General features: G+C 40.4%; 1 protein-coding gene across 1 annotated transcript in view; it reads right to left on the minus strand.

Annotated features, from left to right (window-relative positions):
* Positions 1–8,467: 8,467 nt before the first annotated feature.
* NEK10 (NIMA related kinase 10) overlaps positions 8,468–21,020 on the minus strand; it is a 147,070-nt gene continuing 134,517 nt past the window's right edge. Inside the window, exons 35-38 of the mRNA XM_059664119.1 lie at positions 19,566–19,674; positions 17,552–17,604; positions 17,413–17,468; positions 8,468–11,469 (exon numbers count right to left, since the gene is read on the minus strand). Coding sequence (XP_059520102.1) covers positions 11,421–11,469; positions 17,413–17,468; positions 17,552–17,604; positions 19,566–19,674 — 267 coding nt within the window. The 3' untranslated portion in view covers positions 8,468–11,420. The remainder of the gene's footprint in view (positions 11,470–17,412; positions 17,469–17,551; positions 17,605–19,565; positions 19,675–21,020) is intronic.

Raw genomic sequence — 21,020 nt, forward strand, 5'->3', positions numbered from 1 at the left:
TTCTCTGAATCTCAGTTCTTCCCAATACTGTTGGTTATAACCTCTTTCCCGGGGGCCATTTCCTGGGGGTGACTAAGTAGACATATGGAAAGTGCCTTGCACAGTGCATGCCACACAGTAGCCACTCGACACTCTCTCCCTCCCCAGTGAGAATTTATTGAGAGCAGTAAACTTATTGCTCCCAATAAGCCTAGCACTTCTTTAAATCGATCTGATTAACCTTTGAATGAATGAAAGACCTTCTGATTCACATGATTTGTCGACCTTCTATTTGTGTGCTTGTTTTTAATCCATGTAGCTCAGTAAAACTTTTTAACATAAAAATGCTGGGTCAAGATGTAGTCAGAAATTTTGTTTCTAAGTTAGCAATTCACGTCTACTGTTTCCATGGGGCGGGGGAGAACAGGATAAAAAAATGGGAAAACAATGTTTCTATTACATTTCATATCCCTAAAGGCAATGCACATTAAAAATATTGAATAATTAGAAGAAAGTGGAAGAGGAAAGAAAATAAGCTTTAGCATTCAATGATATAAAGAGTGTTGACCCTTAAAGTCATTGAGTTATGTAGACTGACTGAGCAATGTTTCCTAGTAGACATAGGGTTAATATTATCATATGAACCAACACACTCTGAATTTTAGAATAAGAAAAAGAGGGAACAGTGAAAGAGTTGAGTAGACATTTGGAAATGCAGCCAAAGCTTGGTGCTACCTCAATTGACCAATGAAAATGCTAACCAATAGGAAAAGGACTGGGGAGATTTTTTTCACCTTCTCAAGAGTGGTGGTTGGGCGAGAAGAGGGGTTGTGGTGTTTGTGTGTGTGTTATTATACAGGGATGTACGAGCAGAACAAGCGTTAGGAGTAGAAGGGACTGGGAAACAGTTTCTGGTAGCGTTCTCCTGATTCCTTTAAGAACATGGCCAGGAGTGAGAGCTTTTCCTCCTTACAATTGCACTGAGTGCCAAGCAGAGTTTGAACAACCAGAACTTCACTACCCCTCCCTACTTTTCTGCACTTTTCTCGTTTGGAATACTCTCTCCAAGTTGGAGCAGCTGATGTCAAAACCCTAATGTTGCTACTGATAAGATCCAACCAGGCTGGTGATGAAAGCAACAAAATGGGACATGTCAACCCCTGAAAGCTGTTGTAAAAAAGTCCAATAAAAATAGTTCCTCATGTGTAACTGACCAGAGATGCTGATCTGCATTGGACGTGACTCAATAGTCATTTGTTATGTACTTCATGTTGAATGTTACTTGTTTGTCATGAAAATTCACTTTTTGGAAAGGCAGAAGCCAGGACTATCTAAAACAGTGGTTCTCAACCTTGGCTGCACATTAGAATCACCTGGGAATCTTTTAAAAATCCTGATTTCTGGGTCTCATCCTCCGGAAATTCTGTCTCTTTGTTACTAATGTTGTGGCCCCACCCCATAACAAAGAAACAGAATTTCCGGAGGATGAGGCCCAGAAATCAGGATTTTAAAAAGATTCCCAGGTGATTCTAATGCGCAGCCAAGGTTGAGAACCACTGATCTAAAAGAATCACAGTAAGCTTAATCAACGGCATCCAAAAGCACTTTTAAATAATTAGCAGATGCCAAGATGCTCATTACTTTGGTTGAGGTTTTTTGGAAAAAGTACTGTAAACAATCTCAAAGTAAAACTAGTGAAGGATATAGAAGAAAACATCCCATCTTACTTAGAGATCAAAAGAGGGTCAGCCAAGCTTTCCTCTGTCCCAGGCAGCAGGGAGGTGTCCCCAAGGCTGAGCTAACTCCTTTGGGTGTGGCCAATGGAGGTGGGGGAAGGACCCCCTGTCTAATGGTTCTTCTCGCTTCCTGTGATGTCCTCTCCCTTTCTTGGAATTCTGAGCTCACTGAATCTAACGTACAACAATACATCACAGAGAGAGGCAGCTGGCTCCCCGAAGACAGGCAGGAATGCTCCAAGACATTGTAGGAGGGTAGGCAGGTGCTTTTCTTAGGCAGCCGATGTTATTCCACTAACAGCCACAAATGGCCGCCAGCCTGGGGTAGGGAGTGTGGCCCCAACTACCAGATCATAATGCCTAGTTTTATTCCTGCCTAATAGGGAAACCATACCCAACACACCGCAGTGACACCAATCAATGCATCATTTCCTTAGGCACATGAACCATGAAGAGTTGTCAATCCACATGCCTAGTCACACAGATTTTAAGCTAATATTAATTCGGCCATTTATATTCTGCCAGTGCCTTCCGGGGGCTTCCCCAGAAGCATGTCCTGAGATGTGGGGCAGTTTCACCAGGAAGTGTTGCCAGGAAGACTGATAGGCGAGGGGGAAAGAGAGGAGGGAAGCCAGGCTAGGGTACCTGAACATGTACAGTTCCGCGGAAGGTGACTCTGATTCGTTCTTCAGGGGGGCTGTGAAGCAGTGAAGACCACACCTCACAGATGTCCCATTCAGTCACGAGGCCGCTGGAGGTTTGTTCCTGTGGATCTGTCAGTGTTTTAGAGCTGCGTCTGGAGGCAGAGTTTTTCCGATGTTACCGTTGCTGGCAGGCCAAACTAGCTCCTGCCACCTGAGGGCAGTTCCCATCAATGAGCCGCAGATGCAGGCTATTGGGGGAGAAAGTGCCCCAGGAGGCCACGCGCACAGACACGGTCCAGGGTCTGTTGGAGCTGGGTGGGTACAGACTAACGTGGTACCGAGCAGCTTACCTGCATTGCATCCAGCTTAGGCTCCGTGACTTTTAAAGTGGAATCTCCTATTATCTCCATTGCACGGATGTAGACGCTAAGAAGCCTTAGAAAGGTCAAGTCCTTGGTCTGAGATCATCCAAGAGAAATCATGAGCTGCCATCCTAACCCAGGTCCATGTGAGCCAAAGGCCCAGATCCTTCCTCGTGGTCACTTCTCGTTTCGTGTGCAAATACATTTAGGGAACTTTAGACTTTAAGTGATTTGTTTCCTGATCCTTAAACAATTCACAGCATGTACCTATGTACCCATTAGGACAATTACAACTATTTTCCTGGGTTATGTAAACAACTTTTCTGCATGTGGGAAGATGGCTAAAATGTCCGTGGCAAGTCTCCATGGCTCAAGAGATAAAACCAGTGTGTGCAACAGAATTAATTCATGCCATTTCAGTCTTTAAAGTACGATAGCAACTTAAATTGGCATTATAGGAACAGATTCATAAGAAAAGCAAAGTGAATATGAGTTATACTCTCAATCTTGAGGAGAGGGACAGAATCTTTATATTTGGAAGATATTTTCTTTTAGTCATTACTTATGAAGTGTTGTTTTTTTTTAAGATGGCCATTAGTAGTTATAAAAAGCTATGCTCTATAATTCATTTAATTCCTGCTCTTTGCCATATAAACATAGTTACTGAGACAATCAATTTGTTCCCATTTAATAAAAGCCTAAATGAAGAATAGCAGAGTCTACTGCCCTGAGTCTGGAGGGCATGAGGGATGTCCACAAGCTCCTCTGGCCTCAGGAAGAATGATTTCCTCTCCTGCTTCTCATGCCAGTGGCTGAGGTTTGTCTGTCTGCTGGGTTGGACCTGGCTTTCGAGGAGCCTGCTGGGGACCGCCAACTGAATCCTGGGAAGGGGCCGAGGTTCTACAGTCTGAGGTCATTTTCATGAGACTACCTCACACAACTCTTTCTTCTCCAGTTTTTTGGATATCGTGATATTTTGTATTTCATGACCCTAATTTTTCAGGTCTACCTATGTGTGTGCGCTTCCGTATTGCACTCTGTGGCAGACATACCGTAAGGTGACCCTAAGCATCCATTCCCTTATATAACCCCCCCCCCCCCTTGAGTGTAGACTGCACCTGTGACTTGCTTATGACAACTAGAATACGGTGAAGGTAACAGGATGTCACTCCCTTGATTTGGTTATGTTATAAACCTCTGTTTTAGTCAACGAGAGAGAGAGAGAGAGAGAGAGAGAGAGAGAGAGAGAGAGAGAGAGAGAGAGACTCTCTAGCTACTGTTTGATAAAGCAAGCTGCCTTGATGTAAACTGTCTACACATGTACACATGGCAGGGGACTCCTACTGGCCACATCTAATTGCTGTGGACTTCAGTCCTACAAACACAAGGAACTGAAGTCTGCCAGTGATCACAGGAGCTTGGAAGAGAATCCCAAGGCCCAGATGAGAGCCTGCCCCCTGCCCATACTTGATTCTAGCCCAGGGGTGGGCAAACTTTTTGACTAGAGGGCTACAATGGGTTCTTAAGCTGGACCGGAGGGCCGGAACAAAAGCATGGATGGAGTGTTTGTGTGAACTAATATAAATTCAAAGTAAACATCATTACATAAAAGGGTACGGTCTTTTTTTTTTTTTTTTTTTTTAGTTTTATTCATTTCAAACGGGCCGGATCCGGTCTGTGGGCTGTAGTTTGCCCACGGCTGTTCTAGCCTATAAGAGGACACAGTAAAGCCATGCCCAAACTTCTCGAGATTAAAAAATGTACTTTTTCTAATTGCCAAGTTTATAACAATTTGTTACACAGCAGTAAAAACCTGATACATCTGCCTACACTAACGAGGGGGGTGGGGGGTTTGACCATGTGATCTGCTTTGGCTAATGAGAATGGAGAAATCTTGACATAAGCAGAAGCTTGACAAAGGAGTCTTGCATTTCTACATTCTTTCTTCAGCCCTTGCTACCGCCAGCCACAAGAACTCGTCTGCTAAGTTGCAGGAGGGATGTGAGAGACACAGAGGAGAGCTTCCTTTTCCCCTCCGAGTCCATCCTAGACCAGCCAGACCCCAGGCAGCCTGCCAGCTGACCACAGACACCCGAGATTATCCAGTGGAAATCATCTGAGCCCCACTCAGACCAGCAGAGCATCACCCAGCTGACCTACAGCTTCATGAAAAATAACAAATGCTTGTCATTTCAAGCCATTAATTTTGAGGGGCTTCACTGTGCCACATTTGTGACAATAGATGATTACTGCAGGCAGGGACCCACCAATTAAAATTGCAGGACACTTTTGAGCTTAAACATGTGCATCATTGCCTATTTGGAACATTTTTCTTAAAATCAAAAGACTTATAAGTATAAAAGGAGAGATTCGGGGACTGGTGAGAGAAAAAATATGACCATTTGCTCTGAACGCCTGATAAAAGAAAAACAATTTTCCAGTAAGGTTGAAAATACTTTTTTAATTTTCTTAGCATTTTACAGAGTATATCTAAGGCGATAGCAACAATAAAGGCTGCTTGCATTTTTATATAAATCCTTTATAGAGGCGTTTCATTTTCCTTTGCTTCCAAGGCCTCAAGGTCATCAGCAGCTCAGGCTCCATGTGCTCACACAGGAAGGCGTTTGGGAGGTTTGGGGAGGACGGGACCATGTGCAGGGGGGTCCGCCATCCTCTGCTTTCCACATCACACATGGTCACAGAACTGCCAACATCTCAAAAAATCCAGGGACCCCAGCAGGACACCCAGGAACAGCCTGTTCTGGGGGAGGAATGGGGTGGGGGTGTTCCAGGCCTAGGACTGGAATAGAAGGAGATACCTTCTTGGAGGCTGAGGTGAGGAGTGCAAATCGGCAGTACTTTTCCGTCCTGTGGGCCCAGGCCTTTGTCTCAGACCGCCATGTGGGATCAGGGGCTGCCCTTTTCAGAGAGCGGCTCTGTTCCTGTCGATCCTGACGAACTCGCCTCTGAGAACAATAAAACAAAGGAAGCATTCCAATTCCGTTTGGTCCACTAAATGCCAGTAAACAAAATGCCCTCAGAGGATTTTTCTTTTAACTGGTTTTTGTTTCCCATTTCGGAAGAGCGAACTGATGGGATCTCTCCATGAGTCATCAGTCAAGTGCGTGGTTTGCTTGAAATACCTTCAAATGTTTCTTATCTAATCTAGCTAAGTGTCGCATACTCCAATCTGCCTGCACTTACCTAAGGTCCACATATCTTTCTTATAAAATGTGCATTATCAGAGGAAATGGGGCTGAGGCTATAGAGGAAAGACGGGGGGGGGGGGCGGGGGGGGGGGACCATGGGTCCCAGAGGCAGAACTGCATTCACTTGATGGCAGACAGAAGTGCTTCTTTGAGGTGTTTCCTGCTGCATAGGGACCCTGTCCTGGGGATTTGACCAACAAGTTATTGGGGGCCTCAGGAGGCCACTCTGGGGGTCACCTGACTGGCGAGAGCTCAGAGACCACAGTGCAATGACACTGCACTCTGGGGAGTGACATGAGTCAGTCAAGTGCATGGAGTTACCTGGTCCCTTGCCAACTGCTCACCACCTGTGAGGAGCCTGCAGGGCAGTGTCAGGTGCTGGGGAACTCCTTGCCTTCTACATGGACTCCAACTTCTCAAAATAGTGATTATTTGGGGACCATCCCATGTCCCTGAGGGATCCATCTTTCATCTTTGAGCTGGGATTTCACTCCTGAGGGCTTATACATACTCACCTCCCGCGATGTAATGTTAGACTCATACAAACACTTCAGGTACTCATTCCTGACATGAGCTATCCCCAAACCAGCCGCATTACCTTCACAAGTCACTGACGTAGGAGGCAGACACAGAGAACGTGGAGGGCAAGGAAAGCAAATTCAATAGTCATTGATAAGCTTTATGTTCTCTTTCCGAATCTTGACTCGATGGTGCTTGAAATGCAGAACTGACTCATGGGTGAAGAATATCATTCTGAATGTGACTTTCACAGTCTGACTTAAAGGTGCTAAGGGTTTAAAGTATGTGTTCCTCTAGGTTTGTTACTTCTAGTCCAAACCTCTCTACCTGTGACATGGGACCAGTCTGTCATATGATTGCAAAAACTTCAGCTAATTTTTCATGTGTGAGCTCATCAGATCAATTCTGAGTATCGACCCAGACTCGCTGATGAGCTGTCAAAATGACTTATTTTTCTATAAAGACAAAACTTTGTTCGGAGGAAAACAAAGGTAAGCTAGTTCCAAAGGACAGCAGTTAAAAAGTCATACATTTGCTATAACACACATCTGCTACTCCTAAATGCAGTTTCTGGGCACAGGGCAGAGGGCCATAGTACAACATGAAAAAAAGACAACTTGTCACGTTTAGAGGAGTGATTTTTAGTTTTCAATCGAGAATATAGAGTTCATTTACTTTTAGGATAAAAGCAATAAATTGTATTTAAATTGTTGTATATTATTAATCACTGCATATATGTAGTTAAAACTAGCATACCTCACATATCAAGAATGCTGCTATCATTTTACGGTGTTTGATCTTCACTTTTAAAAAACAACTATTGTGCATTGACCCAGAGCAACATCCATCCCATCAAAATTATAAACTCTTTCCTGTTCCTCTTGCAAACCTCAAAGCACCGTGACAGGGATGTAATCAGCTATAATAATCACAATTACAATATGCAAGTTAACTGTAATAACACACATAAGGATTTCTTTATCACAAAGTTCTTTCCCTGAGACGTTTGAGTCTTCCCATCAACATGAAAAACAGCATTCAAGGTGAAGTATACAGTTAGCAGCACATTTCAATTGAAAAGATATACAAAATGATGCCCACTTCCACCAATGTGTGCAATCTGAAAGAAATTATAAAGATATGGAATACACTTATCACATTTAGTTGCTAAACATGAACAATTGCATATTTGGACAGAAATTTACCCAAAGTCAAGGTCAATCTCTAAAAGCACCGAGCATCCCTTACTCAGGCACCCTCTGCGGCTGCATTGCCTGCCTCTCCAGTTGCTTCCTATGCTCATGAATACACAACATTAGACAAGTGAAAGGCAAACAATAAAAGCAGCTTATAAAGAAGCGTTTCCTGCTTTCAGGTAGAAGTGGGGCCTACTTCTAAAGGAATCCAGCATATTGATTGTACTCAGTTCCTTGCCATTCCAAGCAAAGGAATAGCCATAAATATATTTCACAATTCAGCAAATCAAAGAAAGGATGTGGATTCTACGCATATTAATACTGACAGAGTTGACTAAACAATATTATCGCCTTCACATGTCTTCAATATGAGTGATTAAGGATATTGCTGCAATTGCACATAATCAAGCAGCCCTATATTTGTTTTCGTACATTAAAATTTATGATACAGCACAATTTATAATAGCTAAGATTTGGAAACAACCTAAGTGCCCATCAGCAGATGAGTGGATTAAAAAACTGTGGTACATCTACACAATGGAATACTATGCCGCTATAAAAAAGAAGGAACTTTTACCATTTGCAACAGCATGGATGGAACTGGAGAGCATTATGCTAAGCGAAATAAGACAGTCGGAGAAAGATAAATATCATATGATCTCATTCATTTGTGGGATATAAGGATCAACATAATCTGATGAACAAGACTAGATCCAGAGACAAATGGCAGGGGAAGGGGAGGTTAGAGAACAACCAAACGACTTGTATGATGCATATTAGCATAACCAATGGACACAGACACTAGGGCGGTGGGGGCTTGCTCTCAGGGGTGGGAATGGCTAGGGGAAGGAGGGTCAAGCCAGGAAAAAGGAGACATATGTAAAATTTTAAACAATAAAAAAAAGGAAAAAAAATTGTGGTATTTATTAAGTCATAAATGGTACCTCTAGGAAGACCTTAACTCCTAGTCAGTTCCACCATTTGGGTAAACTTTATAACAGTGTTTGCTAATGAGGTCCCGCTTCAGAATGCCAAAGCAGATTGTGCACAAAGACCACTGCCTCACCAGGACCCATACTAAACTCAAGCAGCATTTCTCTGGGTTTCTGAAATTCCTCCGTGAGCACTGGGTCTAGTGCGCATATTACTATGTCCTGAAGATCTCTAATGAAATACATCTGGAAGGAGACAAGGTTAACAACCAGGAAGCTCATAGGCCTGCTGCAGTCACTTCCCTGAGAAGGAACATTTTGCTCTGAAGAAGCAAACTAAGTTTTCAGATACACTTATTCAGATAGAGCTGGTGGATCATAACATCATTCACTGAAGTGCCTGTGTAACAAAGGTGATCTGAAAAGACTGACTCATATTCTGTCCCATACAAATATTCAGCGACTGAGCATGAGATAGATTCACAGGGATTTCATTACGCAACACATAATTAAAACTCGTACAAAAGAAAGAGAACCTTTGAAAATGCAATCAAGGAAAGATGATGAGGTCTCTTAAGTTCAAGTAACAATTTCTTTGCACTAGAAGACAGTTCAGATCGTCAAAACAAAACGATCCTTCTTGTTCCCTTGTAAGGGGGAGTGGAGCTTGTTATTTGAAAGACAACGCTTTTGAAAGTTAACTTTGCTGTTGGGATGTGCTCCGTGCACAAAGTGGTTCCTTACCAGGACCTAACTTCCTCTTAAAGGCTTGTTCTTACCTGGGAGAATGTTGATTCATAACTGGTAGTTAAAGGGAGGGATTCAAACAGCACACCTCCATTATTTTGGCAAAAGAATCCACTTATCAGTGCTGGGCCTGAAGCTGCTGCTGAACAAGACGCATTTGCTTATTTTTGTTCGTTTTTACTGGCTCCTAATAATCCACGCTGTTCGTCTGGCCTGAAAGTGTGAGATGGAAATCTTCTGCTCAGTGCATTAATGAGATTGACTGCATGCACTGAAGACCATCATCCAGACATAATGTCTCTTCTCTAACCAACCTGTGACCTCTGAAGACTATTCTTTTCTATATATTGTCATTTGATAAAGAACTTCATTGTTCAAACTTTCACCACATAGCTTCGGTTATTGCTAAGTACTGCCCCTCTAGGCCTATGACTCCTATACAATGAGAAAATGTGCCATATATTTTAAAAAACACACATAAAAAGTAATAGTCCCAGTTCAAATTAAATGGAATAGGAATACAATTTTGCTTGGTTTAAATCAACAAAACCACAGCATTTTGATTTCACGTGTAAATTTCACATTTGGATGGAATTGGTCTGAAAGCTGAAAATGAAATTTTTCATTACTATATTTGCATCTATGATTTTAAATTAGATGTGAAACTATAAATTGCACTGTATTTGTTATTACTTTGGCTTAAAGACAAAGATTCATTGACAGTCTTCAAAGGCATTAGCTAAAGGGAATTTGGGTATCATTTAAGTATTAAACATGCTAATTGTAAAACAAGATGGATTCACATTAAAATAGTTTCCCATTCTATACAAAAGGTTAGTGTTTTAACCACTGCAAATATATTGAAATAAATCCTATTCAATTGTGCTAAAAATATACCAATGTAAATAAAGATAACAGAACTCAGTGAAAAGTAAACAAAAAGCCAAATTTCAGATTACTAATTATATAGCATTAAAATATTCTTTAAGGAGTTAGAAGTGCAGTCTGATTTGACAATAAGGGCATTTCTTGACATTACAGAAGTTGTAAGAAGCCAAATGAAGATATTATAGCCTAATAAGAATCTAGAAAGTTTCCATCATAAATTCTTTCTATATAGGAATGGGACACTGTTTGGTATTCTGATTTCTCTTTTTAAGGGATGTCTCAATGAATCAAGGAACTTCGATTTTATTATATAACTTATTTTCATTTCAAATTTTCAACAATAGAAATTTTATAACAATGTAATTTTAGTAAGGGGGGAACTTAGAACAAGGAATATTGCATCTCTTTCATAGATTCTATGAACTCTTCAAAGTGCTCTAAAAACACTATAAGTTTGATTAGCAGCAAAGCATTAGCCTAATCCAAATCCCCTTTGCCCCCACTCATATGTACATATACACACTGTACATCCATATGTTCTATTACTCTAACTTAAATATGACTATTTGATAGTTATTCCCAGAGGCTGTGCAAGGTTACAATACTGTCTACACTGTATCCGGGTTCAAGACCACTAGCACCCAAGTGGTTAGGAGAGAACCAATCCTTTCATTAAAACAAACAAACAAAAATTCAATCACATTTTAAATATCTTTTAAGATTAAAAAAATGGGAGATACAGTGAATCACCCAATATGTTATTATTTTGAGTCCTATAATTTTCTTTATCTAAAACTATTTTTTATACATGGAAGGCTAGATGTCTCTGAACTTAGCAATTCTAAGTATAAAATATTTCTTTGAAAAATATGACAAGGTGTTCATTTTTTCTAACTCGGAGGAAAGTTCTGTGAGGAGTGGGTTTTCTTCCCGCAGGTGAATTGCAGCATCTTCTCCCAGGAGCACACTGGGAGCCCTGTCATCCCGTGTGTAATGCATCCCAGGAATTGAGCCTCCAAGCACGGCAGCCCTCACAGAGCCTACCACCAGACCTCCAGAAAGAGGTCCTGCCAGCACCATGGCATCGTGGTCTTTTCTCCTCCACACTCTTTTAACAGCACCCAGTCCTCAGGCATCTTGCAGTGGTGGCGGCAGTCCCGAACTTGAACTTCACTGGGAGAACCACGTTCATTCAAAGTGCAGCATTTTCATCTTTTGGTTGGGTGGTTCTTGGTCCCCCATGGATAGGAGTGATACCTAGAAGATTCAGAAGTGGGGAGAGTTCTATAGAGTCATGAATATTTTAGCTTACACATTTCATTTCCAGAGCAGTTGCTCAGGTGTATAAGTAAATAAATCACAACAAGTGAAAAAACAGTTCTAAATAATAATAGAATGAGCAGATTTTTAGGAAGCAACCTTTTACTAATGTTCAGGGCCAACACAATGAATGCCTTTGTCAAATTAGGAACTCAATAGGAACTGATAACCTTTTATAGTGCAAAAATAAACACCTATTCAAAGTAGCTTGTACATTTAAATGCCAATGCACATTAAATATTTTATATATTCATCAGTTAATGGGGGGAGGGAAGCAATGCAAATTGATTCAATGTAGATCTCTTTTTATCTTGCATATCCCTATTTCTCAACACATATTTTATCGTTACAAAATAAAATATTAATGTTACCTCTAAGTATATATTTGTCATCTATTTGCTCACAGAACTCAGTTTTACTCTCACAAACAACAATGGGAACATTAAGGCATGCTAGGCTGTATCTTTCTGGTAAGAAAGTTAAATGTTTATGTGTCAAATATGATTAATCATATAACCCTAGAAATGATCTGCTTTGGGCTGGCCAAGTTTGTTTTGACCTTGTTTCATTTTCTTTACCCTGCTTTCTTCCTCTCCACTCCGGCCCTACCTCCCCTTCCCAGAAGCCCAGAAATGAAGAATCCCCTATTTGGTTATGGTTTCTTGCTGCTATTTCTGTTTCTGTTACCATTATTTAAAACTAATGCAGCATTTTGTGCCAGAGAGATTCTTTCTACCAACTGCCCCAGCACTATCCTCATTATTTAAATAGTTCTAGAAATAGCTAGATGCCAGTGGCATGGCTCTATCCCTAAACAAAGTCTTTAAGCTGAAAATGTGTTATTTCTTGGCTTAATGCTTTAATTGCTATCTTGATGCCTTGTAGATGTGTGTATAAATTTGGACAGTCTTAAGTTGTAAACAGGAATTAGGTATATAATTCTCTGTGCATTGTAATTTAATAACATTTTCTAATGATGATGATGATGATGATGAAGATAATGAGAACAATAGCAGATCTGAGTAGACACTGGCAGAGGAGTTAAAACAATGTTTCCCATTTCTAATCATATTGCTAGGGCAGTTTTTCTCAACTTGTGTTCCCAGTAAAAGCTGAGGAATTACTGGGCTAAACAAAGTCAACAGTTTTCTTTCCTACAGTCCATTTCAGAGTTTTTCATACGGTATGTGTGTCAACATTCTTCACAAATGGAAAATTGTACATTCAGAGTTTCCCAAATATATTTGGTCATGAAACTTTATTTTTCAGGGAACATCTATTAATATCTCTGGCAATATTAGCTCTTCTCTAAGAGGTATTTGGGAAAACACAATCTAATGATTCTAAATACCTATACATGTTCTGTGATAGTTAACATCCTCTATCCTTTGATTATCAAAAAAATCATTACTGTCACAGCTGATTTGATTTGTATTTGAAATTATGTGTATTTCTAGCTTCTAAAGTATTAGGTTCTTCTAAGTAGAGCTTGAATTATTTCTTGGGAATTAATTTGGAATACCAGTAAACAAAACCAAGGGTTCTTTTTACTAGTCAACTGTAAAGAGTCTTTCTCCCAAGAAATATGTGTTGAGAAATAGGGATATGCAAGATAAAAAGAGATCTACATTGAATCAACTTGCATTGCTCCTCCCACTCCCATTTAACTGATGAATATATAAAATAGATATTTAATGTGCATAGGCATTGCTAGTAGAAGCAGAAAAGGGAGTGTTATGGTTATATGGATTTATACATGGGTGAATCATTTTCATTTAAAGCATTTTCAAGAATATTTCATATATATCCTATGTTGCTTGAACTTGATCATTTAAATCATGTCTTCCTATTCTATTCACAATTCTGAATACAAATGTGAATAATTTTTTGCCTTTGTTATTAAATATCTTATCTATCATAATAAGAGAATTTGAAATGTCTTTTAATACAGGAATATGTCTTTGGAAGTAGAAGTAATGTTTGATTTTATTTTCAAAATGTGATAGTAGGACTGAAAAACATAAGCAAATTTTTCAAAATAAGGCTGAAATTGTTTTTTTTTTAAAAGGAAAATTAGCTCATGTAAAAAGTTCTCTAAGTTCCTTAAACACCTGTTTTTTTTTGGTTAATATTTAGTTGATTTTTCTGCAAAATATGAAGATAGTTATTGCCCATGATCCTGAGTCTCTGAGAAGATACAGATTAAAAACTGATTCGTTCCCCAGCATCTCCACAAAAAACAAACACACACAAAAACAAGTATTAAAACTGACAAGTATTACTTTTGCCCACACTTAAGACAAAGCACTTGAAATAAGATGCTAAGAGTCAAGAACAGAGACATTCACACTATCCATGGAAGGCTGAGTGTTCCCAGTCCGGGAGTAGACAGTGAAAAATTACATCTCTCCAGGAATGCTGGAAAGCTAGTGAACATGGAGATGGAGATTTCTATTAACAATATATCCTTGGAAAATGAGAATTACTCATCATTTCAGTTACAAATCAAAACAGAACTACATTTATGAAGGTAGTATTTTGGAAATATATTGCCACACCAAAAGAACAAGCAGTTGAATAATCTCATGTGTGATTCATAAGAACAACTCGTGAAACAGAAGGAAAAACAATGTTGGAAACTGAACTAACCTCACAAAGAATCTAATTTCCATATAATGACCTTCACAGGATGCTCTTGGGCCCTCTTTCTCTCAACATGGCTACTAATAGTTATCTTTGGGGAAGACTTCTTGAATAATTTAAATCATGTCACAAGATAGTTTCACTAGTTAGAAAGGAAGGCAGCTCCTCCAGGCAATAAAAGGCCACTTTGGGAGAACAAACTCCATAAGACTATGCTTCCTACAGCTACTTTTAGCCATATATAATGTGTATGTGGTTGCTTACTATCCATGCATATTCTATGTGGCTTCTTGGAAAACTCGAGAGACAACTGGTGTGTAGTAGACACTGTCAATTCTCATATTCCTTCATCCTTACCACTTCGAAGCATGCCGGCCTGACTCCAACGGCCAGCATCTTCTTCTTTTTTAACTTGAGAGTTTCTCTGGCCTCTAGAATAGGCTTTGTCCACTTTCCAGAAGGCCAGAAATGCCAGGTAACTAACATCTCCTGGGGAAAGGCCTCAAACAATAATTTGTGGAAATTGGAGGAATAGTGAGACCCATGTTCTATACAGGCTCTCAGATTCTCTGGTGGGATCAAGCTCCAGTGATCTACAATGGTAACTTGCCTGGGGAAGAGATAATTAATATTTCGTTGATTTTTCTATTGAATGATCTCTTCCCCTACCAGTGCTTCCCGGAATTGCCTCTTAAATAAACTAATTGTACTCAAATCTTTGTGCCCAACACCATGCCCAAGAGTAAAACTGTAGAAATCCAGAACTGGACTAAATTGACAAAAAAGTATATTTTTAGAGCATCAATAATGGTTATAGTAGAAGATACTATACAACTTCTGTATAGGGTACTCAAATGGCAACACATAACAACAAGTCCCTCTCTCACAAACATAAAGTAAACAGAAGTGATTGTTTTGCTGCATTTCCCCTCTTGCATACTATACAAGCAATGGGTAAATTTCAGGGATGGAAATATGAGATTACAGCTCTAATGGAATGGAGCAAACAACTGCTTAATTTTTTTAAAAAAATCTAAAAATTTGAAGTATTCTTTTCGGGAGAACCAAGATGGCGGCATAGGTTAACGCTGGAGTTTGCTGCTTTGAACAACTACTTCAAAAGTGAAACCAAAAAACGGAAGGGACATCACCCAGAACCACAGGAACGCTGGCTGAGTGGAAGTCCTACAACTAGGAGGAAAGAGAAACGCATACGGACACTCAGAGGAGGCGCAGTGCTGAAGTCAAATTCTGAGGTGCGGAGTGCGCGGAGCGGGCTGGCGGCGGAGGGCGCGGTTGTTGTTTTCAATCGGGAGGGAGTCGCAGACTCTGAGCTCCAGATCCAGGGGAGTCTTTAGGGACCCAGACTCAGGCGGGAGAAGCGGGACTGTCTGGCTTCGGTCAGAGCGAGTGCAGCTTTCTCTCCGAGCTTTGCAGCGGGTGCTGGGACTCAGAGAGGCAGAGCCCCTTGGGACAGGACTGAGAGCCGCCATAACTGCTCTCTCCGGCCCACGCTGTTGATCCTGTGCGACCCGCCCTGCCCAAGCCCTGCACAGAGGCATTTGCCGGATAGCCTCAGGCAAAGGCTAGATTAGCACCTCCCTAGAGGACAGAAGTTCTCTCACCACTGACACAGCTGAATCTCATAGCCACTTGGCCTGGAGGTCAAACCCTCCCTGGAATTAGCTACAGCAATCAAGATTTATCTATAAGATTGCGAACAAAGACCACTAGGGGGTGCACCAAGGAAGCATAACAAAATGCGGAGACAAAGAAACAGGACAAAATTGTCAATGGAAGAAATAGAGTTCAGAACCACACTTTTAAGGTCTCTCAAGAACTGTTTAGAAGCTGCCGATAAACTTAATGAGATCTACACGAAAACTAATAAGACCCTCGATCTTATATTGGGGAACCAACTAGAAATTAAGCACACACAGACTGAAATAACGAATATTATACAGACGCCCGACAGCAGACCAGAGGAGCGCAAGAATCAAGTCAATGATTTGAAATGCGAGGAAGCAAAAAAATCCAACCGGAAAAGCAAAATGAAAAAAGAATCCAAAAATGCGAGGATAGTGTAAGGAGCCTCTGGGACAGCTTCAAGCGTACCAACATCAGAATTATAGGGGTGCCAGAAGATGAGAGAGAGCAAGATATTGAAAACCTATTTGAAGAAATAATGACAGAAAACTTCCCCCACCTGGTGAAAGAAATGGACTTACAGGTCCAAGAAGCGCGGAGAACCCCAAACAAAAGGAATCCAAAGAGGACCACACCAAGACACATCATAATTAAAATGCCAAGAGCAAAAGATAAAGAGAGAATCTTAAAAACAGCAAGAGAAAGAAACTCAGTTACCTACAAGGGAATACCCATACGACTGTCAGCTGATTTCTCAACAGAAACTTTGCAGGCCAGAAGGGAGTGGCAAGAAATATTCAAAGTGATGAATACCAAGAACCTACAACCAAGATTACTTTATCCAGCAAAGCTATCATTCAGAATTGAAGGTCAGATAAAGAGCTTCACAGATAAGGAAAAGCTAAAGGAGTTCATCACCACCAAACCAGGATTATATGAAATGCTGAAAGGTATCCTTTAAGAAGAGGAAGAGGAAGAAAAAGGTAAAGATACAAATTATGAACAACAAATATGCATCTATCAACAAGTGAATCTAAGAATCAAGTGAATAAATAATCTGATGAACAGAATAAACTGTTGATTATAATAGAATCAGGGACATAGAAAGGGAATGGACTGACTATTCTTGGGGGGGAAAGGGGTGTGGGAGATGTGGGAAGAGACTGGACAAAAATCGTGCACCTATGGATGAGGACAGTGGGTGGGGAGTGAGGGCGGAGGGTAGGGCGGGAACTGGGAGGAGGGGAGTTATGGGGGGGAAAAAAAAGGAACAAATGTAATAATCTGAACAATAAAGATTTAATTAAAAAAAATAATAAAAAAAATAAAAATTTTACTGTGCTCATATTTTTATGGGAGTAAATTACTACTAAGTGGTCACCCTTTTCTTTTCAACAACACTGCATCTGTACAAAAGATGAGAAACATATATTCTACCAATGGTATATCTAGTCCGAGACAAGATATTTTATAAAAGTGTTTAAAATAAAAGTTGGGAAAGCCCTCTGGAATCAAATATAGAGAAACCAGATGTAATATCCAATGATCTCAAATGATATTTCAAATTGGAAAGCAAACTCTAGAGCTCACCTGTTAGAAGTAAAATTGTAATAACCACTTTCCTCTAGGACTTCTTCAATCACAGTCTACAGTTGGAAAAAAAATCGGGTTAGCATTGAGTTAAAAAGCAACAAAATAAAATCATCCAGAGGTACTGCCGAAACCTCACCTGCATCTGCTCATACGTTATTCCCTCCTCCAAGTCAGAGCTGGTGGGGAGGCCTGCAATAAATGATGGGAAGTCTGACATTTGGTTTTCTTAGTTAGACTTTATTGGCAATAACGGCTCAACTGCAGGGAAACAGGTCAGTTTTTTAATGATGAAAATGAGTACTTGCAAACATTCCAAATAGTCTTGGCTTAGAACAGTCAAACTTTTTCTCTTCCTTTAATACATAGGTGCTTTTGAGGTAGCCATCACAAAATAATACACAAAGATTCAGGGTATTCCGAGAGAGAGAGAGAGAGAGAGAGAGAGAGAGAGAGAGAGAGAGAGAGAGAGAGAGAGAAGTGATTCCAAACTGCAACTACCTGATGGGTGAGTGTTCTGATCATTGAACTCTTACTAGTCCACAAGGTAAAGAATAGATAAGTGCTAGAAAGAAGATAAATTTTTAGAAGGAAGCAGAAATAGACAGTAAAAGGTAACAAAAGACCTGACCCTTTCCTATGGCTGCCTAGAGGAAAATAAAATCTATACATTTAATGCCAAAAGGCAATACTTGTTTTGATGTTTGGTCTGAGTATGAAATGCTAACACCGTAAGCCACCCTGATGCCACCCAAAGCAACATCAACCAGCTTCCACTCAAATCAATCAACACTGACTTGTGTGGATGCCCTGGGGCTCCCCTGCCGGTTTGGAGAGAGAAGAAAAAAAATGGGTTGAAGGTCAAGGGGAGGCATGAGCATGGGCGGTGTGAGGAAGCTTGCTTTTAAAGCCCACAGGATCTGCTGTCTTTGCTTTTGCCCAGCCTGCTGTGACAAGGGATATTCCTGGTCTGCTCTGGGATGGGGTGTCCAGCTGTCCTGGTCCAATCTGTCCACTTGCTCTCAGGCCACAGAGAGACTTCTGCCAGACTCTGCAGTTCACAGAGCTGCTGTTGTCAGCAGGCTCACCTGCAGACTGACTCGCCTGCCTGGGAGATGCTTTCAAAAGCAAATGACTTTAGACAACAGTTTATCTTCACCTTATGGATTTCTCGGGATCTATTTCACGTGAAATTCTGCCTACACAGGATAGCTTTATCCCAGGAATCGAAGACTTAGGGAAAATTTAATAATTAATACATGAAATAATTTGCCTACATTAGGCAACCACAAAGACACAACCAAAGTGAGTATTTTTCTAGGCTGAGATGACAAGTCTTCATTTAACTGTAAACTGGACTTCTATCCATTCCACGGAGTGATGTAACTATAGTTTACAGGGACTCAAAAACGGTGGAGGAATTCTGAAACCTCAAGTAGCTTGAGAACTTCTGAGAGTTCAAATGTCACAAGACATGTAACATGTGCTGAGCCCCCGCTAATGGCCAAGCACTTTTTCCGAGTTTACACGGATCCTCACTTTAACTCTGTGATACGGGTACCATTTTTATCCCCATTTTATAGGCAAGAAACTGGATGCAGAAAGGTCAAATACCTTGCCCAAGATCAGCTACTAAATGGATGAGCCCAGATGTGAATCTAGGCATCTATGTCTAGAATCTGTAAGAATCTGTACCTTTAGTCCCTATGCTATATATAGCCCCCTGATGTGAGATTTGTGCAAAAGAAAAAAATTAAATATGTCGGATGTGGCTCCTTCACATAAGGTTCAAATTTTCTCCATTTTAAATATTCAAACTCTTCATTTCTGCTTTTTATTTCCCTGGATGCTTTGGGGCATTTGATTTGTCATCACCAGATAAGCAAGAAGAAATAAAAGGAAATATAATTCACCCACACGGATTCTGCTGTTAGTTTACAGTATTAATGATCAAGGAAGCTGCCACGAGTAGGGAAAGTAAATCTCAGGGAATTTCTAGATTCCTACCGTATCCCTTGGAACTATTTCCCTAGACAATCAAAATAAGCTCTATTTTTCTTTTAAATTGAAGATTATAATCTTTAAAGGTAGCTCTCGCTCCAACAGCTGTATTTCTCTGTGAGCGTCAGATTTCCCATGCTGGAGACTATTACCTGCCGGTTCACTTGGGGACAGACTGTTTCCACCTGCTGAGTGATGTAATAAATGATAATCCGCCGTGAAAAAGTTGGGCTCGATCGGTTCTGGAGATCCCTGAGATAACTGGAACAGAAAAAGCAAAACCACATCATCTTTTACACTCAGAAGCAAATGGCAGGAGGCCTCTATGTGCACTTTTCCATTTCCCTGCGACTGCACAGAAAATTTAGTGCTCTGTGCATTTCAATCCCTTGTAAATAGATACACACACATCTTCTTCCTTCCAAAATAACGTATAAATCAGAAACAGCCAAGTTACACCGAGAGCAAGTTAGATAATTCCCTGGTCATATGAAAAGAAAAAAATGCTACACTTTATAGCTTTATGAGAGCGAAATAAAAAATAGAAAAATAATGTCATGGATTGGGACATCAAAATGTGGTGTTTTGTTTGTTTTTTTAATCATGCGTAGGTGGAATGAACTCCAATTATTCAACAGAACAATATGTTTAGCCCAAACCACCTATCTGCTTTGAACAATGCCTTTTTTTCCTACCAAAGCAAACACATTTCTTAATACATTTTCCTGAATAACTATTAATTAATTTTAATTTCCACACATTGATTCCCAACACTCTAAAGCAGTGGTTCTCAACCTTGGCTGCACATTAGATCCACCTGGGAATCTTTTTAAAATCCTGATTTCTGGGCCTCGTCCTCCGGAAATTCTGCTTCTTTGTTATGGGGTGGGGCCACAACATTAGTAACAAAGAAACAGAATTTCCGGAGGGTGAGGCCCAGGAATCAGGATTTTAAAAAGATTCCCAGGTGATTCTAATGTGCAGCCAAGGTTGAGAGCCACTGCTCTAAAGGAAAGAGTAATTCACCAAATGACAGAATTTATTGAAGTTGCAATTGTTTAATGCCCTTCTGTGCAGCTGAAATTTTTAATGAAATTTTTGACTATAAACAGTTTTTATCCTCCTTTCACCTTTAATTCCAACCAGCATGTGGACTGGCCAAGGTTTAGTGCCTGTGCTAACATAATATACTTTTAAAATGTCGACTCATATTAACAAACATCTGGCACAATTTGGACCACATAATAGTGGTTACCTTGGAGTCACATACTTTGTTAATGAATTAAAATACATCATAGTGCCCTAGCCGGTTTGGCTCAGTGGATAGAGCATCGGGTGGTGGACTGAAGGGTCCAGGGTTCAATTCCAGTCAAGGGCACATACCTGAGTTGCTGGAACCAGTCAGGGTGCCTATGGGAAGCAACCAATTGATTTGTCTCTCTCACATCAATGTTTCTCTCTATATATCTCTCCCTGTCCCTTCCACTCGCTTTAAAAAAATCAATGGGAAAATATCCTCGGGTGAGAATTAACAACAACAACAACAACAACAAAACCCATAAAATAAAATACATCATGTTCAATCACTGGGAAAACTGTTTGGCAGT

The sequence above is a fragment of the Myotis daubentonii genome, chromosome 14 (assembly GCF_963259705.1).
Source record: "Myotis daubentonii chromosome 14, mMyoDau2.1, whole genome shotgun sequence".
Classification (NCBI taxonomy): Eukaryota; Metazoa; Chordata; class Mammalia; order Chiroptera; family Vespertilionidae; genus Myotis; species Myotis daubentonii.